Source organism: Aulonocara sp. 'chitande type north' Nkhata Bay, linkage group LG9 (genome assembly GCF_057382095.1).
Source record: "Aulonocara sp. 'chitande type north' Nkhata Bay isolate Kocher_YH1m ecotype deep benthic linkage group LG9, A_spYH_male_GT1.1, whole genome shotgun sequence".
NCBI classification, from domain to species: Eukaryota; Metazoa; Chordata; class Actinopteri; order Cichliformes; family Cichlidae; genus Aulonocara; species Aulonocara sp. 'chitande type north' Nkhata Bay.
The window spans coordinates 31079452-31104441 of NC_141352.1; the positions used below are offsets into that span (position 1 = coordinate 31079452).

Below are 24990 nucleotides of genomic sequence, written 5' to 3' on the forward strand. Positions count from 1 at the left end.
AGCACCTCTGTAAATATATTAAAAGTGTGATAAAAGATAAGATAAGATAAGATAAGATAACCTTTATTAGTCCCACACGTGGGAAATTTGTTTTGTCACAGCAGGAAGTGGACAGTGCAAAAGTTATGAGGCAAAAATTAGAATACAATAAGAATAAATACAGTACACAACTGTACAGAATAGAATAAAATACTATATACAGTAGAATAAAATAAAAATAAATATACAATAAGATAAAAATAGAATACGAATGCTATATACAACTGAGTAAAAATACAACGATGCCAGAAAAGATTATTGCACTTAGTGTTATTGCACATGTATGGATGTGTGTGCTTGATCAGTTAAAGTCTTTATTATGGAGTCTGACAGCAGTGGGGAGGAAAGACCTGCGAAATCTCTCCGTCCCACACCGTGGGTGCCGCAGTCTCCCACTGAAGGAGCTGCTCAGTGCTGTCACAGTCTGCTGCATGGGGTGGGAGACGTTGTCCAACAGTGATGACAGCTTAGCCGCCATTCTCCTGTCACTCACCACCTCCACTGGGTCCAGAGGGCATCCTAGAACAGAGCTGGCCCTTCGGATCACCCTGTTCAGTCTCTTCCTGTCCCCAGCAGAGATGCTGCCGCCCCAGCAGACCACGCCATAAAAGATAGCAGAAGCCACAACAGAGTCATAGAATTTCTTCAGGAGTGGGCCCTCCACCCCAAACGACCTGAGTCTCCGCAGCAGGTACAGCCTGCTCTGCCCTTTCCTGTAGAGGGCGTCTGAGTTATGAGTCCAGTCCAGTCTGTTGTTCAGATGAACACCAAGGTACCTGTAGCTGTCCACAGCCTCAATGTCCATACCTTGGATGTTCAGTGGTTGCAGTGGAGAATGCTTGTGCCTGCGGAAGTCTACCACCAGTTCCTTGGTTTTACTGGCGTTGATCTGGAGGTAGTTCAGCTGGCACCAGTCCACAAAGTCTTGGGTCAGACCTCTGTACTCCTTGTCGTCCCCATCAGTGATGAGGCCGACTATTGCAGAGTCATCAGAGAACTTCTGCAGGAAGCACTGGGTGGAATTGTGGGAGAAGTCTGCAGTGTAGATGGTGAAGAGGAACGGAGCCAGAACCGTTCCCTGTTGGGCCCCCGTACTGCAGACGACCCTGTCCGACACACAGCCCTGAGTCCTCACATACTGTGGTCGGTCGGTGAGGTAGTCCAGGATCCAGGTAGTGAGGTGATGGTCCACTCCAGAGTTCACCAGCTTGTCCTTTAGAACCGAGGGAAGAATGGTGTTGAAGGCACTGGAGAAATCAAAGAACATGATTCTCACAGTGCTTCCAGCGGTCTCCAGGTGAGCGAGGGAACGATGTAGGAGGTGAATGACGGCATCATCCGCTCCAGTATGATAAAACAGTTACACAGACACTAACCACTGCCTCACAACGAGAAGGCCGTGAGTATGAATCCACCATCCAGCCAGGGCCTGTCTGTGAGTTCTTTCTGGGTACTCCAGCTTCATTACACAATACAAAGACATGCAGATAGTGTAGACCAGTAGATTAACTGGTGATTTAGATAGCTGTGAATGTGAGCCTGAATGGTTAACTGCCATGAGATAGACTGGCAGCCTTTGCAGGATGTACTCACATACACATACTGTAATGAACTTGAGTTCGCACTTTATTATTCACAGAAAAGTGAGACTTTTATTTTATTGTCTTAAGTGATCAGATCTATGGACTAAGAGTACAACTCAGGAGTGGGATATAAAATGAAAAGTCTAAATTTACGTTATTAAGCAAGTATGCAAAGGTCAAAGTAGCCAGTGGTCACAGAAAATGAAACTCAGAATTGGCAGGAAACAAAAAAATTGGAAATCTTTGGACATCTTTGGAAAGCTCAGACAAAGACAAGTAAAAAGACAACTGATGGAAATGAGCAGCTTTATGTATGAGGGACATTTTGAGGGAATGAGGAACACGTTAAAATGTGAGAGGAGGGTCAGGACAGGTGACAGGTGGGAGTGGCAGCATCTGAAGTGTCAGCAGAGTGCATGATGGGAACATAAAAAGACTGACTGAATAAAGAACGACAGAAAGCCCAAAGCATCACAGGCCTGTTTGCTTTGACATTACAACATCTAAACTGAGAAGTGTTTCACTCACTCTGTTTCTGCTAAAATCACACATTGACTTTTACGTTGTCGTCTCTCCTCTGTAGCAGCCTGATCATTTGGTAAGACTTTTTTTTTTACATATAGTAATTATATAAAATTGTATAATACTCTAAAAAGTAACTGCCTAAATTTACTCCTTAGGTTTAGAAATTTGTGACATGATTTTCTGTTTTAATCTTTTATTTGTCTAATTATGGCTTTTTATATTTTTTTTCCAGGTGATGAGTTTTGTGACAGTCCAGTCTGTGAACATCATGACAGACATCATGTTACTGAGTCTCCTCCTTATTCCAAGTGAGCCGTCTCATTACAGTCATTTATAGTCTGAAAGATCAGTGAAGATAGATATACTTTACGAAGTAAATCCATGGCTCTTGGAGTTGATTTTGTCATTATAATTTTTATCTTCATTCAGATTTGCACCTTTTAATTTAGCTCTTACCTTTTCCAGGCACTTTGGCTGCTTGTCCTCAAGATTCACACCTGTTCATCACGGCACCAACAGAGATGGAAGCTCTGAGTGGATCTTGTTTACAAATCCCATGTAACTTTAGTGAAATTGGAACAGAAAAGGTTGACAGCACAAGACCTGTGTTTGGAGTGTGGATTAAAAATCATTCTGATATTTTTGCACATCCAAACAATGAGATCTTCAACAGCAGTGGGACAGTTAACATCTATCCAATGAACATTACAGGAAACCTGAAGGAGAAACACTGCACCACTCTGTTTTCCAATTTAACCACAAATTATACAAACACATACTACTTCAGAATTATGAACTGGCCCTACAGAGCAACAGCTGTTTGTGATCCTCTTAAAATAACAATTAAAGGTGAGAAAGTTTTCTTTCAATTTATTAAGAACATAAATCCTAAACAGCTACAACTTTTGTGTAAACAACACAAAGCAGTTGTGGTCAAATGTGCAAATCAACCTGTTTAATTGATTTGTAATGGAAAATTGTAACTTCATTTCATGAGAAACAAAGACATGGGGGATGAAAAAAAAAACAATTCATAATGTGTTCAAAAGTGCTCTACACCGTAAAAAAAAAAAATCCTAAAAAAAAGTAATATTCCGGCAGCTGGGGAGCCAAAATAATACCAGAAAATAACAGAAAATAACTTTCTCATAAAAATACGGTTATTTTCAGTAATGACAATACAGTTTGTTGCCTAATTTTACATGGGATTTTGCCTTTTTCAAATGCTTTTAAACATTAAATTAAGAACATTTTAACGTGATTAAACAATGAAATTACCTATAAACAAGGTCAATGAATGCGGCAATATGAATAATAATACTGAAATGTACAAAAATATACAGTTAACAGTTGGTTTAAATAATAATTGATTGCATTCATATAGTGCTTTACAATTCCACTTTATAATTCCCCTCTGGCCATCACCAGTAGGTGGTAGGTGAAGCGTCTTGCCCGAGCACACAACGACCGAGAGTCTCTGAGCTGGGGCTCGAACTGGCAACCTTCTGATTACAAGGCGAACTGCCAACTCTTGAGCCACGATCGCCCTAAGTAACAATAATAATTATTATTATTTGATGTAAAAAAAGTTTATAAGAATCATTTTATATATTTTTCCATAGCATTACATTTGAATTTAACAGTTCAATCTTTCAAATAACGGACAAATATTGGTGAAATGATGATACATTTGTGAATGTATTTTAACAATCTAAGTATGCATATGTACAGACATGCATTTAAAAAACAAGAAAATTATGTTTTATTAGATTTACAGTGATTTTACGTTAATTTACATTTGAAATGTAAAATCACAGTCTATTGATGTAAATTTAATGATGTTCTAGAAGAACAGTGCAAAACTGTAAAATACACAGTAAAATACTTTTATATTACAATTTATTTTACAGTGTATAGTAAACACAGTTTTTAAAACCTAAAATACGAACTATATTTCACACTGTTAACAAACAGATATATTTACCACATATTATCCAAACCTCACAGAGTTCAATAACCATCTTGTTCAGAAGACCTTAAGCTACTTGTGCAAAGCCCTTAAAAATGAACAAGCCTTCAGCAAAACTGCAAGAAAACAGAAAATTAAAAATCGAAAAAAATCATGCAAATGAAGAAAAAACTCTTAGTGGCTCCTTCTAGTAAAACTCAAAGCAACAAATTAAAATATCAGTTAAAGCATGAATGCAATAATGCAAAATACACAATGTGAATGCATATTCATGTTTGTATAACAAGTTGATTTCAAAGGAAAATAACTAATGGTCATCACAAACTAGAATCCTACTGCGATTCTCTCTGTTCTCCACTATTGCCTGTGCTTACAATGAGATACAAAAAGAGCATTGTTCTCTGACAGCGATTGAAAATCATAACATAGTTTGCAATGGTATTTTGTACAATATCTTATTTACTTTTTTACACACATTTTTTTAGTTCTTCAAACATATTTAGAGAACCACGAAAAATTAAAAACATGTTAAAAATGTATGCAAATACTTTTTGTCCACTACATACGGTGTATATTTTTTATTATCCAATGGTATCACTGATCTGCATCTTTTTCTTGACTCTATTTCCTGCGTTATTGGTATAACGAAATGTTTCATGTGAAACCACAGATTCTCCTTGGAGGCCCAATATTACAATCCAAGGTGATCTGAAGGAGAAGGAGTCTGTCACTATAACCTGCTCAGCTCTCACTCCCTGTCCACACTCCCCTCCTCAACTCACCTGGAATCTCCAACAAGACTCTCACAACAAAATAGAGAAAAACACAGATGGAAGCTTTACAACTAAAATCCAGCAGAACATCACTCTGTCAGACACATATGATGGAAAGAAGATCAACTGCTCTGCCAGATATCCTGTGAACCAAGGAAACGACACCAAGACAGCAGAGACAGAAGAGACTCTCAGTGTTTCATGTAAGACACTCGTTGTTTGGTTGTTGTTTTTTTATCCTGTCATTAAAAAAATGTTTAAAGGACTTCATTTTTTTTTCTCCAGATGCTCCTAAAGACACCTCAGCATCCATCAGTCCATCAGGTTTGGTGTCAGCAGGCAGCTGGGTGAACCTGACCTGCTCCAGCAGAGCCAAACCTCCAGTCAGCAACTTCACCTGGTTCAAGAAGAGCAGAGATGGAGCTGTGAAAGTATCTGAAGGAGAGATTTACAGCTTCAATGTAACAGATGGAGGAGTTTATTACTGTGTGGCCACTAATGATCTGGGTAATCAGACATCAGCAGTGATTCGTGTGACTGTTGCAGGTAACAGCTGTAGCCAAGATCTGTTCTCAAATGAGTTTTTCTTTGTGTCCATGCAAAATTAATTGTTGTTACTTGATCTTTTCTTTAGGTCTCATTTCATCTGGAGTCACACTGTGGCCACTTATTGGTGGAATCATTTGGATTGTTGACCTCTTACTTCTTTAATGTTATTCTGCTTAATGGTTTTTGTTTGGTAAGTATCACACTTCAAAGCAGAAAACAGAAAAAAAGTTGCTGACACAAATATGTTACCTGCACATTAAAAATATTTGTTTCAAATCACATTTAATTTTTCTCAAATCTAAATTAAATACTGTACTCAATTTAACTGCTGTTTATTTCTTCCTGGTGATTAAATATAGCTCCTTTGTTTATGATCATGTTTATACAGTTTTTCCATGCTCAGATGCTGTGTGTGCTCTCCTGTGATTTATTTGTATGTTAGATATCTTGGTATAAATGTATCAGAGTTAACAAAAATGTTGTTCAAATGATGTCCAAATGCAACAAAACCATCCTGAAAGCAATTCTGTAAAGATCAAATGCAATACTGTGATACTTCTGATTCATCACACAATAATAAACTAAGTACAATTTTTGACAAAGTGGGATTTTGCCAAAATGTTAGTGAAAATTAAGGGGTTGCCATTAAAGCATGTTTTATTAAAAAATATTAAATTAAGAACTCTGCCTTATCAAATAGAATAGAATAACCCTTTATTTTAATTGTATATGTACAATACAATTATGAAATTAAGCAGTTAATAAGTTGTATTTTGTGTTCTTTACATTTGCAAATGTGAAGTGGCAATACATTACAACAACTGGAATTAATGTAATTATTAAATCTTTTATTCAAATTCTTGGATTTTATTTGCTTGATGTTGTGGAAAGCTTTGCTGACTAAAAAATGCCTAAGACACACGTGTTAAATTTATAAGTGTTTAACTGCAAAGTCTGACATTCATCAACATCTTCTTCACTGAACTTTTTTACACTCTGTGAATAAACTCTGTGAAAGAACTTCCTCAGAGTCAAGCTGTCCTAGAAATACAAAGAATTCCAGTAATTCCACATATCATCAGGGTCTTTCAGTCAGAATACAAAATAAAACAGGGACCAGTGATTCTGCAGTTGGTTTGGGGTTATTTTATTTATTTATTTTGTTCCAGATTATAAATGGTAGGCATTTTTCCATATTAAAGTAAGACACATATGGACTCACAAGGTGTAACAATATTACATTTTATTTTTCAAATCTCATTCATTCTTATGTACCACAAAGCAAGACATACAAAATAATTATCCTAAACACTCATTCAACACAGTGAGATGCATTTAACATCGAAGGATTAAGGAAAAGTATCAAAAAACTGCAAATGTGTTTTATCCAAACACTTGGATAAAAAGTGTAGCAGAGATGTCAGGTCATCACCACCTGGTGGTGTGAATCTGCAGTATTTATTTTATTAATGCAGCATGCTGACTTTTTTAAAATGCTGAAGAAAAGGGATTAGAATCATTTAATCCTGGAATTCATGGTAATTGTGATGTCTTGCTGTTGTCAGTGTGTATTCCCCACAGGTTGGATGTCAGTAGAAAAAGAAATTCCCATGACCTATTAGGTGAAGTTAAAAAGGGCTATGAAGAGATTTAGGGTAAGTATGGTCTTAAGAAGAGAAGGACAAATAGTGGATTTTATGAACAGGACTGAAATAGCTGTGGTTGACATCTACTTCAGGAAGGAGGAGGAATATAAGATGATGAATAAAAGTGGAGGAAGTTGTACACATGTGGACAGAAGTTGCAATCTGAAAAGAGACAGGAGACAGTGAGGTGGTGTCGGAGGAGAATGTAGGTAGGCAGCATCATTGGGTAGTCTGTAGGAGGACTTTGGAACTCAAGAAGATGGAAGGTGGAGGGGAGGATTAAATGATGGAAGGTAAAGTAGGGACGGATGTTACCCAGAAATCAGAGTAACAGAGTTTCCTTGCAGTCATTTGGACGAGTTTCTTCTTGTTATTCCACTATAGTTCTCAATTTTTCTTCAGGAAAAAGTTCCTCTTGGCCAAGAGCACTCTGTGTTGAGCTGTTTTCTGGCTTGTTGACCTGTGCGTACACCGTATCCTGCTGCTCACCTCTGTCCCGCACTGAGTCAGAGGGCACTTCGTATCCCAGCGTAGAGAAATTGATCTCTCCATAATGGATGTTTTCTTCCTCTCCTTCTGTTTTACTTGCTGGCTCTTCATCAACCTGACGTTCAGTTATTTGAATCTGTTGAAATAAAACAACAGAAGGTTCTATGATTCTGTGAGTTGGGTCTATTCTTATTCATGTTTTTAGACATTTTACATTAACCTTCCTTTTTTCCTTGTTTCAAAAACGGCATTAAAATGTGTTTAACAACAGAAAACCCCTTAGATGTTGGTTTTTCAAATTCAAAGGGTATAACAAAAAATGGCAAGATAACATAATCCACACCATCATATGACAACTAGGGGAGCATGGCACCACTAAATGTCACAGAGATGACTCTACGACCCAAAATATATGCAGTTTCCCCTTTTGAGAAAATTGTCCAAACATTTCATCTGGTAATCTCACTAGCTATCAGAAAACAACATGCCATTCTGGAGATGGCAGATATGGATCAATCCATTTAGGAATAAGGCGTGTGACAAGTGAAGCATTGTAAACACATTCCAGATATACTAATGCCCCGCCGTAAGAGAGGTCTGGGACAATTGAGTGAAGTGGCTGCCATAACTCTACAACCCTAGCACTGAAGTAACACCCAACAGGCAGCTGGTTCCATTCAGACATAAATGTTTGTTATGTGTTGCTGTAGAGAAACACATAATGTGGCAGCTTTCTTAAGATAATAATGAGTGGTTGCAACTGGATGAATGCAGTCATTCTGCACTGGGAAAAAGGAAAACTCTGGTATTCACATATAGGTTTTTTCCATGCAAAATGGTGTTGGCATTTAAAATTAAATGGCTTTATTTTAGATCTTTGGTGATAATGGGACAATTCTGACCCTGAGAGCAACAGCTATGTATAGAATGTGAAGACAACAAAAGTGTTAAATAGTTAGACTGCTCTGATAGAAGTATTACAATAAATACTTTTCTGAAGAGTCAGGTAACACTACAGGTCGTGTTGTATTTCAGTTTTCTTACCTGAGTCTGTTGTTGAGTTTGATGCTTTGACTTCAACCACCTGGAAGACGTCAGAGACAGTTGTATTAACTATATTCTGTTTTAGTTTAAATATATGTTTGAGCAAAGTCAAGTGTGATGGAAAAAACAGTCTTTATTATAAGGTAAAAATAAAATTAACTAACTGACTCATGTGTTTTGCTTAGATAGACGATACTTACCAAACAAAGACAATCAAACAGAGTAAGATTAAGAGTACAATGATTCCAATGATTCCTCCTATACGTGGACACTGGGATGAAACATGACCTACAGAAAACAGCAAGTAAAAAACAAATAAAGCATGATTTAATGTTGACTCATTGATCGAGGCTGTTCTTGTTCACAACCTGAAGTTAGATGAAAGAAAAAGAAAAAAAGGAACATTTTGGAGAATATCTAACACATTTATGACTTTAGCCTTTACCTCCAACAGTCACATGAATCTCTGCTGATGTCTGATTACCCAGATCATTAGTTGCCACACAGTAATAAACTCCTCCATCTGTTACATTGAAGCTGTAAATCTCTCCTTCAGATACTTTCACAGCTCCATCTCTGCTCTTCTTGAACCAGGTGAAGTTGCTGACTGGAGGTTTGGCTCTGCTGGAGCAGGTCAGGTTCACCCAGCTGCCTGCTGACACCAAACCTGATGGACTGATGGATGCTGAGGTGTCTTTAGGAGCATCTGGAGAGAAAAACATAAATCATGTTGTCCGATGGGATTCAGTTCAACAACAAACTCTGATTGTCTTACATGAAACACTGAGAGTCTCTTCTGTCTTTGCTGTCTTGGTGTCGTTTCCTTGGTTCACAGGATATCTGGCAGAGCAGCTGATCTTCTTTCCATCATATGTGTCTGACAGAGTGATGTTCTGCTGGATTTTAGTTGTAAAGCTTCCATCTGTGTTTTCCTCTATTTCGTTAGGAGAGTCTTGTTGGAGATTCCAGGTGAGTTGAGGAGGGGAGTGTGGACAGGGAGTGAGAGCTGAGCAGGTTATAGTGACAGACTCCTTCTCCTTCAGATCACCTGGGATTGTAATATTGGGCCTCCAAGGAGAATCTGTGGTTTCACATTAAACACAGTTTGTACACTGATAATACAGTCAAGAAAAGGATAGAAAAACGTGACAACATTGAATAAAAACAATACAAGATGTGACAATTACTGACTACTCCCAGACTACTCCTCAAACAGCAGCACATTATTCCATGATTTAAAGACCCAGCTGAGAAACAAAGTCATTGACATGTTATAGGCTGTAAGGATTACAAAAGCATTTCTAAGGCTTTGTGATGCCGCATGAACCACAGTGAGAACCATTATCCACAAAATGGATAAAATCTGGAACAGTGGTGAAGTTTCTTGCCAACCTTCCAAAATTACTCAAGAGTGTATTTATGATTCATCCAGGAGTTCACAAAAGACCCCAGAACATCATCCAAAGAACTGCAGGCCTCCCTTTTCTCAGTTAGGGTCAGAGTTCATGATTCAAAAATAAGAATACGCAACTGGGCAATAAATGGTCTCCATGGGAAAGTTTAAGGAGAAAATAAATAGAGCTAACAGAACACAAAGGCACAACTTACATCTGCCAAAAATACTCTTTCGAGTAACAAGATGAAACTTGAAATTTCCTGTTACAACGGGCATAAAACTAACAAAGCATTTCATCAAGAGAACATTATACCAACAATCAAACATTGTGGTGGTTGTGTGACAGTCTGAGGCTGCTTCAGGATGATTTTCCTTAATTGATGGAACCATGAACTCTGATCTCTACCAGAAAATTCTGAAGAAAAATCTCCAGCCAATTGTTTGTGCCCTGAAGCTCACTTGGGTTATGCAGCAGGACAAAGGTCCAAAACGCACCAGCAAGAAAAAAAAAAAGAACAAACAAACTCAGGCTTACATCCCCCTAAAAATGTAATGCTTTGGTCTTGCTTGGAAAATTTTGGAAAATGTGGTTGTGATGTGTTTTTAAAGAAAGTGCCATTTTTCATACAGGGTCAGATAGGTCTGCCTAAACCCTGGATGTCCCCAAATACATAAAATGACCATTAAAAAGTGAATGTTTAAATTTACTTAGGTTATATTTGTTTAATCGTGAACTTTATTTCATTTCAAACATGCAGAAGTGACAAATATGCAAAAACTGTTTAAGTTTTTAATCACTAACAGAAAGGATTTCTCCTTTTGCGTCCCCTCTAAGTGCAGGGAATGTTGGGAAAGAGATGTAAAGATAGATTTGTGTCAGGAAGTTAGTTTGTGTTGATGCAGCAGTAGCTTGTGAAGGAGTCACTACTTATTCATTTGAATGATTTCTTCTCTTTGATTTTTAATTTTCAGTTTTCTTGCAGTTTTGCTGAAGTTGTGTTCATTTTTAAGGGCTTTGCACAAGCTGATTAAGGTCTTCTGAACAACTGGTATTGACCTCAAGGAGGTTTGAGTAATATGTGGTAAATATATCTGTTGACAGTGTGCAGTACAGATTTTTAAAACCTATATTTACTGCAGAGCACTGTTAAATACTTTTTAAAGGTATTTTTGAACGAATCCCAATTTTACTGTTCACAATAAAGAATACAAAATATAATATTATTATAATATTATTATAATATTCTGCATTCCAGTTCACTTTACAGTTGTGGGCAAATAAACAGAGTGATATCAGCCTCTTTATTTGACCATAATGCTTTTTGATGTTTAAACTGCTAATGATTGGACTTTATATTCTTAATAAGAATGAAATTAAACTCTCTTACCTTTAATTGTTATTTTAAGAGGATCACAAGAAGCTGTTGCTCGGAACGGCCAGTTCATAATTCTGAAGTAGTATGTGTTTGTATAATTTGTGGTTAAATTGGAAAACAGAGTGGTGCAGCTTTTCTCCTTCAGGTTTCCTGTAATATTCATTGGATAGATGTTAACTGTCCCACTGTTGTTGAAAATCACATTTTCTGGATGTGCAAAAATATCAGAATTATTTTTAATCCACACTCCAAACACAGGTCTTGTGCTGTCAAACTTTACTGGTCCAGCATCACTAAAGCTACATGGGATTTGTAAACAAGATCCACTCAGAGCTTCCATCTCTGTTGGTGCAGTGATGAACAGGTTTGTAGAATCAGGACAAGCAGCCAAAGAGTCTGGGAATCCAGAGAGCAAAATTAAAATGTGCAAATCTAAATGAAGAGAAAATTCATATTTACAAAACTGACTTTAAGTGTCGTGGGTTTGCTTTTTTCTCCTGTTCTGTCCACACCTTCGGTACAAAATGTTTCACTTAACTTACAAATATAAAGTGGGTGACTTTGTAAAGTTTCTCTATCTGCACTGATCTGTCAGACTGTAAATGACTGTAATGAGACGGCTCACTTGGAATAAAGAGGAGACTCAGTAACATGATGCCTGTCATGATGTTCACAGACTGGACACAAAACAAATCACCTGTATAAAGAAAATACATAATTACACAAATAAAATATCAAACTAGAAATTATCTTTCATAAGGTGTTTGGGTTTTTTGTAACATGCACAATTGCTCAAATTTTAAAACAAATGTCTTACCTAATGATCAGACTGCTACAGACGAGAGACGACAAAGTAAAAGTCAATGTGTCATTTCAGCAGAAACAGAGCGAGTGAAACACTTCTCTGTTTAGATGTTGTAATGTCAAAGCAAACTGTTAGTTTTCTGTTTTTCTTTATTCAGTCAATCTGCTTTTTATGTTCCCATCATGCACTCTGCTGACACTTCAGACACTGCCACTCCCACCTGCCTGCCTCCACATTCACCTGTGCTGACCCTTCACTCACACACTAACCTGTTCCTCATTCCTTCATTATGTCCCTTGTACTCAGAGTCGCTCATTTCAGTTGTCTTCTTACTTTGTTTTATCCGATCACTTTTTTCTGTCCTACAATCTGATCTTCATTATTTGTGACTATTGGCTGCTTTGACTTTTTGACCTTGCATTTTTCCCTTAAATAAAGACTTTTAAAATATTATATCTCACTCCTGAGACATGCTGTTGGCTCACAATCATTCTGTAACATAAATTTATTTTTATAATAATTGTTTTTGGAGCCAAACGTGTTATCACACAGTATCACGGCCTGTGTTACCCCAGACAAGCACTGCTTATTTCAAACTACTATAGTCTGCACATTCAAAGCAGTGGTGGGAAATTTTTCATGTGTGTTTCCAACACTCATTGAAATAATAGCTCAGGTTCCAATTTAATCATTTGAGCCCCCAAACCCCCTTTTTGATATGTTTCTTCTCAGTTTGCTGGCTGGATTTACACAGTGCTTTTCTTGTCTTACTGAACATTCTGATCACTTTTAACAACATGTCACACTTTTTGTATACATCCATAGCCTACAGAGTTTCACCCAATGGTAGCTGGACATTTATTTCAAGATTTCAAGCTCCCATATGAATAACAAATCCCATAAGAAGATACAAAACATGTTGGCAGGAACATAAAGACTCAAATTTAAAAAGCTGAAGTATGTGGAGAGTACATTTTGCAGAACTATTTCTGTTTTTGTGAAAAAAAAAAAGAGTTCCTCCTTCAACTTCTGCTTCTTGTTATAACCACAAGAAATCACCTGAAAACAGTTATTACAGGTGAAGTTAAGACAAAAACTGAACTTAAAAAGTGGCAGGATGTTGTTTGTGTAATTTCACTAAACTGTAAAAGAGACACATTTATAGGTTTCATATTTCTTGTTAATGTTATGCTACTTCACTACAGTTCTCGTATTTTCTTCACCTCAGTGTAGAGTTCTTCGTAGCCTTCACTTGTGTTTACATATCCTTCTCTCCTCTTGGGTCATAGAAAAAACCACTCCAGATTAATGGAGAAACCCATTTATATGGCAGCTTTTGGCTGACATGTAAATCTATTTATCAACCAATAAATGACTGATTAAATAAAAGCAGAAACATTTAAACACATTGGGGAAGTTTGTTATCAGTCAAAGTTTCTGCCACCTGTGTGAGTACAGGCACACAAATTTCTGTGACAAACCTTTGCAATTTCCTTTCTTCCACACATGATGTCATCTAAATATGATCTCTAGTGATTTAGTCAGCCTTTTATGCCCATATATGAACACACGAATCAAACTCAGAGCTCTCTGACGAGAAGAAAACCACTGAAGTGTAAATTTCATACCATATCAGTCATCAGATACATCATATACTAACCAGTTACATCTTTATTAAAGTCTAAACAACATTAAAGTCTAATGTCCAAACAGGGTTTAAAGCAGTTTTTCTAACTAACATTAACATAGTAATACCTGCAGCAGGAGCAGGGTTTGTTTTCTTTAGAGAAAGGATCACTCCCAAATAGAGACAACTGGAAATATGTGGAGGCAATATAAAATGCCAGGGGTGTGTGATGCTTTGTATTAATAAAGACATTTACTTCATAAATAAAACTAAAAACCTAAAAATTACAGAAGTGCAGGAAAAAGTTTCTCTCACAATTTCCTATATAGGGTTAGACCCCTGTTAAATCTTCAGATACTTCAGATTCACAGCTCCATCTCTGCTCTTCTGTAGTACAAAGTCTGGTCATCTGTTCATGACCTCAAGCTGAAGCACACAGGTTTTGCAGCAGGGCAATTATCAAAAATAAACCATCAAGTCTGCCTCTGAATGTCTTAAAAGAAACGAAATAAAGAGCTTTTTAAGGCCTTGTCTAAGACTAAACTCAATGACGCTGAGATGGTGTGGCATGACCTTAAACAGACAGTTCATGCTCAAAAACCCTCCAATGTGACTGAATTGGAACAATTCTGCAAAGATGAGTGGGCCAAAATTCCTCCAAAGCTTCATAAAAGACAACTGCTAAAAAGACATTGCTAGTTAGCACAAATGCTTGATTGCAGTTGTCGCTGCTAAGGGTGGCCCAACCAGCTAATATATTTAGGAAGATTTTCACACAGGTACACAGCAAATCCAGCATGTCCAAATTAACACTGTCGGATTTGATTTCAACACTATTAAAGTGTCTATATGGGTCCACACCAGAGAGTGTTAATTTAACTCTTTTTGGAGAGTTGGTACGTTAACTCTGATTTAGTGTTAAACACCAAATCTGTCTGGAGTTGATAATTTAACACTGGGTGTTAAGAGTTTATATATTAACTCTCAAAGAGTATTTTAGTTTAACTACGTAAGAGTTATCTTCTAATTCATTCTAAAAAGCGGGAATTTTACTGTTCTGAACTTCTAGAAATTTCTTTTGGAAATAAACATTTACTAAAAAGATGCAATGGTTTTTGAAAAACATTTATTCTGAACTGTGCACCACAATTTCAAAACATTTTCTGAAAGATGTAACAGTATACATGTTCTCACTTTCATTAGAATTTTGTTTATCAAAAGGTCTGACATGGTAAATGCAAATAACAGCATTCTCATCACTTATTTCTTCAATACAATATGCATGTCCTTCATTCATCCCTTTGTGGAACTTCAACACACTTCTGCTCTCCCCCATATTCCATCTTCACAAGCATATCCTGTGCGGAGATCGAATAAAAATTAGTTGACACTAATTAATGGCACAAATAATCCAGTAATCAATTGCAGCACAGTAAAAGAAAAAAAAAGGAATCCTCTTTGAGCCATTACTTGTGTAAAGTATTTTCCCAAAAGACAAGGACACAGGCAACAGGTAATACTGAACTAAATGTAAAACCTTTTTCATTTTTACCTAAACCGTGTGCACAAAACTCTGGAGGGATCTAAATGCTAACGTAGAACCCAGTCAGGACGTCTGCTACTGCTGTTTGCTCGTTTTGTTTTGTTTTTTTATGGGCGATCGTTTTCAGGCTTCAAGTAGCACCATTATACCAACATTTCACATTCTAGACATTGTTTTAGGTGTATTTGACCAAAAGTTTGACTGAAAATTCACATGCAAGCTTTTTTTCAAGGCTGTGGTATTTGCCCGCAAACAATACCTTTCAGCTATGGAACGCCAGGACTGCCATAATGAATTAATTAAATACACCATTAAATAATTAATTAAATGTGGCAATAATTAATTAAAATTGGAATTAATTAATTAAATAAATAGTTATGACACATGTAATTAATTAATTATTGACACATTTAATTAATTATTTATGTATTTCACATTTTAATTAATTATTGACACATTTAATTAATTATTTATTGACATATTTAATTAATTATTTATGTATTTCACATTTTAATTAATTATTGACACATTTAATTAATTATTGACACATTTAATTAATTATTGACACATTTAATTAATTATTTAATGATATATTTATTTATTTCATTTTGGCAGTCCTGGCGCCTGGCTCTCATCATGAAATAATTTTATCTGTCAGCCTCACCCATCAAACTCAGGGGGCGGGGTTAACGCTGATCGAGTCAAAACCATTGCTTTGGCCTGGTGGCCATTGTTTCTAGCACACAACAACCGGCATGTGGAAGCTAACAGAACTGAGCTTTGAAAAACCCTGTTTGTGTGTTACCAAATACCGTTTTAATATTTTTTTTAGCCGAGAATGTAGTGGTTTAATCTTCATGTGTCTGGTCGGTTTGTCAAGATACAGCCTCTTTGCAAAAGTGTTTCGATGATTTCGGAGATGTCTGCCCAGTCTCACGGCAAAGCGTGGGATAGACCCGCTCGCCTCGCAAGCAATCCCACCGACAAAGCGCAGGCCCCGGTACACAGCTGTAGTAACCCCCGCTGACTTCTTTTACTGAGGTTATATTTATCGGTGTTTTATTTCCTGATGTTCTTATGTGTCCTACGTGTTTCAGTCGCCAATTCTGAATTATAACTAACATTAAAAACATGTTTAAGGAGGAGAGAGAGCAAATAAATCTGTTTAACATCTGATCTTTGGGTTTTTGTTCAGTAATCAGCGTGACCTGTGTATAAACACATAAAAGAGATAACGTTGGTGTTTCCGTCATGTAGTAACTGCTGGCTTTAACTGTACAAAGGTTGTTCGACACTACTCGCACATACAGACTTCATGATGTTCGGCTAATATTTTTATTGTGAATATTAATCATGCTGACCTCGCTCTGTACACCACGCAGCGAGGTCAGCATATCCACGATATCCTCAGCTCCATGAGTTAACACAAAGTTTCCCAGCTGACTATCTAACTGCCAACTATTCCAGAGACGTGAAAATATACAGCATAAAGAAAAGTGTAAGAGACTCAGCAGCAGATTAGAATAACAGTTATACATTTAATAAATCACCAAATGAATCCAAGAAACGAGCAAACCTGTTCCGACAATTTGAATTTGTATTCCCTCAGCTGCAGACTCGCTGCTGTTTAAATGTTTGAAAAGGAAGATTAGATATAAAAAACGTCAAACATAGACTCAGTCTGCCTTCACATTTGATATGAGGCCAGCACGTATAGTGGCCTCAGCAGGCTATTACTGAAATACACGTGCTATATCATAAACTATGATATAAACAGGGAGGTCCTATTAACATGTTTAGTTTTAAAGGACACCTTCCTGCCTTTAGTCTCATTCATGAGCAGTATTAGTTTTCTTCTAACATCCAGAAGTCTGCACAATGTGTTTCATAGTTTGTAACAAGCCTTTGACAGGTAAACATAACATGACCGAAAAAGCAAAAAAAAAGAAAAAAAAAAGAGAGAGAGAGTGTTGACATAAGAAGAGAAAATTCTCTCAATTATGGAGACAGGCAAATGGTTCATTTATGTTTGATGTGTGTTTATTCCTCCCTAAATATCGTCGGTGAAGTTCGCCATGCATGTCAGATTTTCCTGCGCATTTTTATACCTCTGCCAACAGAGAGAGAAAAAAAATCACATTCTAACAGACAGCTGGTGCTTAGAATACAGTTGAATAACTATTAAAAAACAGATGATATTTAGATGATAGTTCAGTCTAACACATGTGCCAGTGAACCATTAAACGTCTGTGAAACTATGCAGTTATGAAACGTAACTTTAACCTCAGCCAAACCGATTTGCTCAGTTGTAAATAAAACAGCGAAGTAAACGTGACCCGACAGACAGAACCTGAGTGAATGAAGTCCAGCGTTTAACCACTGAGAGCTAAAACTCAGCTGAGGTTTGAAAGCTGTGTGCCGGTGATTGGACATCAGCCGCTGATAAAGCTGTTCGCCTATAAAGTGCTCTGTAAGGAAACGAGCTCCAGCAGCTCTGCGCTCGGGGAAAACACTATATTTACTTATCTTGTGCAGAAAAATGCGCTGACATTGCGTTATATCGAGCACCGGCTGCCCAGTTAAACTGTGACTATCACCAGGTAACTAGGCGTGTTTCTTGAATTAGCAGCAGGTGTTAAACAGCTGACAGATGAGGAGGAGGATGCATGCAGGTAAACTGAGGGTCTGTTGAGCTGATCGCTGGTTTCGTGAGAAAAATGTCAGCTCGTTCTTTATGTTACAGAAGCACAGAGACACAAGACCAGGCGGAAAGAGACGATCGTTCGGTGAAAATGAGAATCTGCGAATGCAACATGTGGAACACGGAGAGTGGAATATGTAAACAAACCGGTTAACGTAACCCCCTCGGTGCACTCTGCATGCTAACTGTTAGCAGAGCTAGTGAAATCTCTGAAAACATCTGAGCACTTTTGCAAACATGTTCTATGTTGACAACCTGACCAGACATACGTCGCGACATTCGCGGCTAAAACACTGTTAAAAGTGTAGCTGGTGACAGAAAAACGGGGTATTTTAAAACTAAACCACCACCATTGCTGCCTGTGATTTGATCTGCATTCTGGGATAACTGGCTGCCCCAAGTTTACACAAGCAATCGATTTTCTAGGATCGACCTGTTTTGACTTACTTTGCACGGCAACCAATCAAATGTTAGAGAAGCTGCATGGGCAGCGTTAACCCCGCCCCCTGAGTTTGATGGGTGAGGCTGACAGATAAAATTATTTCAGGACTGCCAAAATGAAATAAATAAATATATCATTAAATAATTAATTAAATGTGTCAATAATTAATTAAATGTGTCAATAATTAATTAAAATGTGAAATACATAAATAATTAATTAAATGTGTCAATAATTAATTAATTACATGTGTCATAACTATTTATTTAATTAATTAATTCCAATTTTAATTAATTATTGCCACATTTAATTAATTATTTAATGGTGTATTTAATTAATTCATTATGGCAGTCCTGGCGTTCCATATTCAGCTAGCTAAAACAGAATATTATGCTATCAGCGAGCAACATGGCTAATGCCTTTCACACAGCTTTGTCTCAACTCCAAAGAGCCACAGAAGTAAAAGCTCATAATAATAATTGAAACAATCTTTGAAAAAATGACTTACCAAGCATGGCAAACAACTCAAATATGTAGAGCAAAATGTTCTGAAACGGCTTCACTTCAGCTTCGATTAGAGCCGTGCTGAGGGCGGAGTCTGTGAATGTACTCTGTTGGTGTCATAGCCCCTCTAGGAGTTCAGAGTTAAGAGGTCAAGAGTTAATGTTTCCATTTTAACACCTCCAGATTTGACAGAGAAACACTCATTTTTAACACTCGATTTTAACTACTATCATTTTACACCTCAGAGTTACATTAAAAGAATGTGACTCTGCTTAGAGTAAAATTAACTCTACTTTTGCAAGGAGACTATTAACACCAAAAAATTTAACACTTTTGAATTTGCTGTGTAGGTTTGAAATTCTTTTTTCCCCTTAATAATAAAAACCTTCATTTAGAAACTGCATTTTGTGTTTACTTGTGTTATCTCTGTCTAATATTTACATTTGTTTAGTGATCTGAAACATTTAAGTGCGACAAACATACAAAAAATTGGATATGAGGAAGGAGGGAAACACTTTTTCACAGCGTTTTATACACCGCTCAAAAACATTAAAGGAAGATTGAAAACATATCAGAGGTTAATGGGGGGAAATATCAAACTGATATGGGTTAGTTATGTGCAATACAAAGCAAAATTCAAGGTGGTATCAACGATAGTGATCTGATTCTGATATTTTGTACATACATTTAATGTGTTATTACTGTATTTTAAATTATAGCTCCATAATTATTAGAGGACATCAGACTACTTGTTCTTATTGTTTAATTATGAAGAATTATAATATAGATATAAAGAACCTGAAGCTTTCTGTTAATTGGTATCATTATATCTTGTTATTTAAAATGTATATACTTGCCTGGACATTTAAAAAAAAAATCAACATTCACACTTTCCCTCATTCACAGCAGTTCTGTGCCACACTCCAAATTTTGGTAAATTTTGATCCAATACCAAGTAAATACAGGGCCAGTATTTAGGCAGCTAATTGAGGGAGAGTAGTGTGCCATTGCTTAGGAGATGAATTCTCAATTTGCAAATTCTGAACACAGTTTAATCACCACTATATCACAATTGTTATTTTCTACAATAATTAGCTAACACAACAAAACACACCTTTCAGGTTTTAATGTGTTTTGAAACTGGGTTTTTTTCTGTCTCTATAGCACACAAAAAGGTTCCGCATTTTTCATAGTGCATGCTTGAGGTTTATTTTTTGCAAAGAAATAATTAACACAGTTCAGCAGGCTACATACTGACCTTGAAGGATAGAAGCAAAGTATCGATCCAGTGGTGCTAGTATCAATCCAATACCAATACTAGTGTTGGTATCGATAATATTGATATTTGGATCGATCCACTCACCTCTAATATCGGGCAAGTACTGTGTTAGAGACAAAGGAAGCCACATTGTTTGATGGAAGTTAACATTTCCAGCCTACACAGGGATTAATTCAAAGAAGCCCCACAAATCAAAATAGAAAAAATGATGCAGCAGGATATTTTTGCTCAAACTTCATTGCAGCCACTCAAAATGGTACTCAGTAGTTTGTATATCATCCGTATGCTTGTTCTCATGCCTGGCAATTTGGGGTGTGGTCTTAATGAGACAGTGGATGGTGTCCTGGATCCCAGATCTGGACCAGGTCATTACTGAGCTCCTACATAGTCTGGTTATGTCAGATGGACTGATACATAATGTTGCAGAGGTCTTCCCTTGGATTTAGATCAGGTGAGCGTGGGGGCAAGTAATTGCCTACATATCTTTGCCACATGGCATTCTCGTGCACCAGGAGAAACCGATGACCCGCTGCACCAGTGTAGAGTCTGACAATGAGTCCACGGAATTCTTCCCGATACGTAATGGAAGTCAGGTTACTGTTGCCTGGCCTGTTTAATCTGTAGCTCTGTAGCTCAGTTGTCACCAAGTAAATGTAAAGTTTCACTGGCACAGACCTGCAACAGAAACGTTTCAAGAAGCACACGTGTCAATTAAAAGTATGGCAATATTAAGCTCATGCAGACCCCACTTTTTAAACAAAAGGACTGATAACAAAACAGCAGCAGTGATGATGTTGTAATCATTTAATGTGGACCTGAAGTCTGTCGGCCAACACAGCGAGCTCGTGTTAATTGAAAGAAAACATTTTTTAAGTGTACGAAAGAAAACACAGCGCTGTTTATGAAAGTACTGTTAAACCTTTTACTTGGACAAAGCTAGCGAGAGTCCTTCATCAAACCATTTGATCAACAAATGTGCTCCATCCAGAGCTCTTCAAACTGAAAACTCTGCAGTAAAGCTACAGATGTTACATTAAAATATGAAGATGAACTGTTAATCTTATTATTAACTGTAGTTTACTTTGAAGTCTGAACTTTCAACACAAGCTGAAATAGAGACTCAGCATGGTTGCAGCTTGTTGCTACGTCAGCTTAATTGCATGTCGGTCATGTGATTTGGAGACGCGGCACACAGAGTGTTAATAACACTCACCTTCATTCCGCTTTCAAAGTGTTAATGCTATCTTATCTTAATAAACAACACTTTCAAATGCAAAACTAGAGTGGCACTAGGAGTGGCAAGAGATCATTTCACCATGCCAGCTCTCTAGATCCGCACCTGTGCCGGTCCAGTGTGTGAGGCCAGCCAGGGAAAAGTCTACCTCTGCACCAGTACCCACCTTGCAGGTGGGAGTGACTGGTGCTCAGCAGGTGCCTGCACCCGTTCCTGCTCCCTGGAGGAAAGCAGCCAAGCAGGAGAGGTCGGGGGGCGCAAGGGAGCTGCTTAGCTGGTGCCGGAGGTCAGGGTCGTATCATATCATTTAGGGTTAGGTTGGCGGCCGATCTGCAGGACGGCAAAACAAGCGGGACCCGCTGCGGGTTAGGCAGTGGTGGCAAAAAAGTTCAGGTGGCCTACCTCTAACCCCGTGATGGAAGCAGAACGCTTCAGGCGGCCTGCCACGGATCCGGTGGCAACGGCGTTGCAGCTCCGGCGGGCGGCCACGGGTCCGGTGGCGGCAGTGTGACTGCTCCGGCAGGCGGCCACGGGTCCGGTGGCGGCGGCGTTGCTGCTCCGGCGGGCGGCCACGGGTCCGGTGGCGGCGGGGTTGCAGCTCCCGCCTCAGCACCACCCACGATTCCCGATGTACCGGCCGGGCTGCAGGACGTGGCGGCCCCTCCGGCACGCAGACCTCCAGCTCTGGCTCAGCGGATCCCTCCGGACCTCCGAGCTCCTCCGGTGGCACCGCGGGCTCACCAAGCTCGCTGAGCTCCTCTGCTGGCAACGCCGGTCCCTCCGGCTCGTTGAGGTCCGCCAGCAGCGGTGCGGGCTTCTCAGTGGGTGGCTCGCTGGGCTGCTCTGGCTCACAGTGCTCCTCCGGCTCGCCGAGCTCCTCCGGCAATAGCTCGCTGAGCTCCTCCAGCATTAGCCCGCTGAGCTCCTCCAGCATTAGCCCGCTGAGCTCCTCCGGCTCACAGTGCTCCTCCGGCTCGCCGAGCTCCTCCGGCATTAGCTCGCTGAGCTCCTCCGGCTCACAGTGCTCCTCCGGCTCGCCGAGCTCCTCCGGCATTAGCTCGCTGAGCTCCTCCAGCATTAGCTCGCTGAGTTCCTCCGGCTCACAGTGCCCCATTGAATCTCCGGCTCCTCCCGCTCGCTGAGCTCCTGCTCGGGCATGCTGAGCTCCCGCTCGCCGAGCCGCTGCCGCTGGACAAAGTCTGGGGTTTCCCGAGCTTGCACTACCCCCCGGGCTTCATGCAGGGTGCGAAGGAAGGCGGAAACTTCCTTAAGCTGGCCGAGGTAGGGACTTCCCTCCAGGATTGCCTCGATGGCATTTAACCCCACCACTCTTGCCCTTGCGTTGGTGGTGTGAGTTACCCAGTCCATCAGGCGTTGGACGCGTGTGAGGTCAGGGCTGCTGGAGTGGGTAGTGGAATGGAGGCTGCCGCTGGTGGAGAAGATGGCTGAGGGGTGACTGCATGCGGATGAGATGACGACGGTGTTACAGCTGCAGATGGTGAAGCAGCGGGTGGTGTAGATGGTGAACGGGATGAAACGGTAGGCGGTGAGGTAGATGTCGCGGGGAATGATTCAGCAGGTGACGGCCGAATTACTAGCTGGGCGATTGGCTGTGGTACGGCGACCAGCTGGGCCGCTGGCTGCGCTTTGGCTACCGGCTGGGCAGCTGGCCGTATAAACATAGCCCCAGAGTAAACGGTAGAGGTGAGTGACGAAGAATTGTCCATATGACTCACCACAACCGGCTGTTGGAAAGTTTTAGAGTCTGACTGCGGTGAGGCACGCCGGCGGCGCAAGCGTCGCTTCTGTAACGATGCCGGGGCCAGCGTATCAGGCTGAGGTTCCACCAGCCGGCCGGACAGGAGAGCAGCTGTGTGATTTTGAGCTGCCGATCCTTGGTCTGCTGACTCAGCAGGTGCCGCAGAGGTGAGTGGAGATGTGGTGAGGTGCAGAGGGCGTGTGAAACGTTTCCCCCGCAATGGAGGGTCCAACAAGCGAGCTGCAAGCGACGGCGGGGAGGCCATCAGCCTATGAAAAAAGAAATAGGCAGCAAGGGCTCCCAGGGAGGTTGCCATATCCTCCTCGCCCGGACAGCCCAAACCAAACAGCTCAAAACAGGAACTTTCCCTCAGCGTGGTTATAATCGAAATTAGTCTCTTAATGTCCAAAAAGCTCACAGATGAGGTGATTGATGATAAGAAGGAATCAAAAAATACGACCTGTAAGTGTCTCTGATGTGGATCTGCCGCCTGGATAATGCTCCGACAGTATTTCCAGAGCTGGGCGAGCAATTCCTCCTGTGAGACGGTCCTTGAGTCCGCTGGGCCCATAATGGCAGGATCGTTCTGTCACGGTCTGGGGGGCAGACCGTGGGGGATGTTGGAGAAAGGACCCAAACGCTGGACTTAATGAAATGAACAGTGGGTTTATTTACAGTGAGGTAAATGTACACCACACATTGAATCTCCTGGAATTCATGTTGTCTCAAGTCTCGGTTTTTCTCAGGTTCAGGTGTCTCACAGTGGAAATTTATGTTTGTTTTATGGTTTGTATTGTTTTGATCTTAGTGTGTATTGGTGCGTACAGTACTGATTTTGTTTGCATGGTTTTACCCTGATATTTATATTCCATGTTTCAGTGTTTCAGTGTTTCAGTGATGTTAATCCACTGTGGACTGGGCGGACAATAGCAGGCGCCTGTTGAACTGTGGGCGGACCTGTTGCCTGATCTTGGGGTGCGACGGGTCATTTGCAGATGGACCGGCCACCGTAACACAGCAACCCAGTCCATTCCTGCAAGAGGGGTGACAGTGGGAGATGACGCGTGTAATCGACAGCAGGGCAGAGGTGCACCTATGCTTGCATAGGTATGTGAGAATCGCTTTCCCCACTTTTGTGCACCCAGTGCAGCTTTGTCAGGGGAGGGTCGCAGCGGCCATGCCGACTACGTAGCTGGCCAATGTCTGTCTGTTTCAAGGGGGTACTACGAGGGAGGCTCCGTTTACAGTAATCAAGCTCAAATTGTGGAGTGCAGCTGGGCTGGGCTGCAACGCGCCCTTCAGGCAGAGACAGGGCCGAGATACGAGGTTCCTCCGTGGATTTCTGGCTTGCGTGGTCTCTATTTAAGAAGAGGAATTCCTTCCCTGGTTTTAAATAAAAGGAACATTCACCCGAGCGTGGCTGGACAGTGGTATCAGGGGGTTGGGGGGGATTGTTAGTTTATGTGAAACATTGTATTGTATTATTTCTTGAATAGTGCGTATTTATTGCTGTCGGCAGGCGTTTTAGCATGCAGAGAACGTTTTTATTGTATATGAATCTTTTAAAATTGTGTTTGTTAAGTCCATTTTTTCTTCCTTCTCTGGAATAAATGGCCTGTTTAAGACCTGTTTAGTCTCTGTGCCCTGCGCTCTTATTCACTTGCTCCCCTCCTCCTTGCATACGAAAGAACTTTCTGGTGGGAAATTTAG

General features: G+C 39.8%; 4 protein-coding genes across 4 annotated transcripts in view; 1 reads left to right on the forward strand and 3 right to left on the reverse strand.

Moving 5' to 3' along the window:
• Window positions 1–2382: 2382 nt before the first annotated feature.
• Window positions 2383–24990, forward strand: part of LOC147322456 (myelin-associated glycoprotein-like) — a 164845-nt gene continuing 142237 nt past the window's right edge. Inside the window, exons 1-4 of the mRNA XM_086306922.1 lie at window positions 2383–2455; window positions 2613–2996; window positions 4787–5092; window positions 5175–5435. Coding sequence (XP_086163048.1) covers window positions 2383–2455; window positions 2613–2996; window positions 4787–5092; window positions 5175–5435 — 1024 coding nt within the window. The remainder of the gene's footprint in view (window positions 2456–2612; window positions 2997–4786; window positions 5093–5174; window positions 5436–24990) is intronic.
• On the reverse strand, window positions 7455–12054 carry LOC147322457 (myelin-associated glycoprotein-like). Its single transcript, XM_086305243.1, has 7 exons — window positions 12015–12054; window positions 11402–11785; window positions 9393–9698; window positions 9063–9323; window positions 8818–8905; window positions 8618–8657; window positions 7455–7709 (listed from the first exon to the last, which is right to left on the reverse strand). Exons 1-7 carry the CDS (start codon window positions 12052–12054, stop codon window positions 7455–7457), a joined length of 1374 nt encoding a protein of 457 aa, XP_086161369.1.
• LOC147322458 (uncharacterized) lies at window positions 21835–22889 on the reverse strand. Its single transcript, XM_086305244.1, has 2 exons — window positions 22626–22889; window positions 21835–22590 (listed from the first exon to the last, which is right to left on the reverse strand). The coding sequence occupies exons 1-2, from the start codon at window positions 22887–22889 to the stop codon at window positions 21835–21837; spliced, it is 1020 nt and encodes a 339-aa protein (XP_086161370.1).
• Window positions 22889–23851, reverse strand: LOC147322459 (uncharacterized). Its single transcript, XM_086305245.1, has one exon. The coding sequence runs from the start codon at window positions 23849–23851 to the stop codon at window positions 22889–22891; it is 963 nt and encodes a 320-aa protein (XP_086161371.1).

What these genes read in the sequence shown, in the direction of transcription:
- LOC147322457 (XM_086305243.1), bottom strand. Translation starts at nt 12,054, where the DNA reads ATGACAGGCATCATGTTACTGAGTCTCCTCTTTATTCCAA. An exon ending in GAGTCTCCTCTTTATTCCAA is followed by an intron (nt 11,786 to 12,014) that starts GTGAGCCGTCTC and finishes CTGGATTCCCAG; the next exon opens with ACTCTTTGGCTGCTTGTCCT. An exon ending in TCTTAAAATAACAATTAAAG is followed by an intron (nt 9,699 to 11,401) that starts GTAAGAGAGTTT and finishes GTGAAACCACAG; the next exon opens with ATTCTCCTTGGAGGCCCAAT.
- LOC147322458 (XM_086305244.1), bottom strand. Translation starts at nt 22,889, where the DNA reads ATGGACTGGGTAACTCACACCACCAACGCAAGGGCAAGAGTGGTGGGG. An exon ending in CGGAGATTCAATGGGGCACT is followed by an intron (nt 22,591 to 22,625) that starts GTGAGCCGGAGG and finishes CTAATGCTGGAG; the next exon opens with GAGCTCAGCGAGCTAATGCC.
- LOC147322459 (XM_086305245.1), bottom strand. Translation starts at nt 23,851, where the DNA reads ATGGGCCCAGCGGACTCAAGGACCGTCTCACAGGAGGAATTGCTCGCC.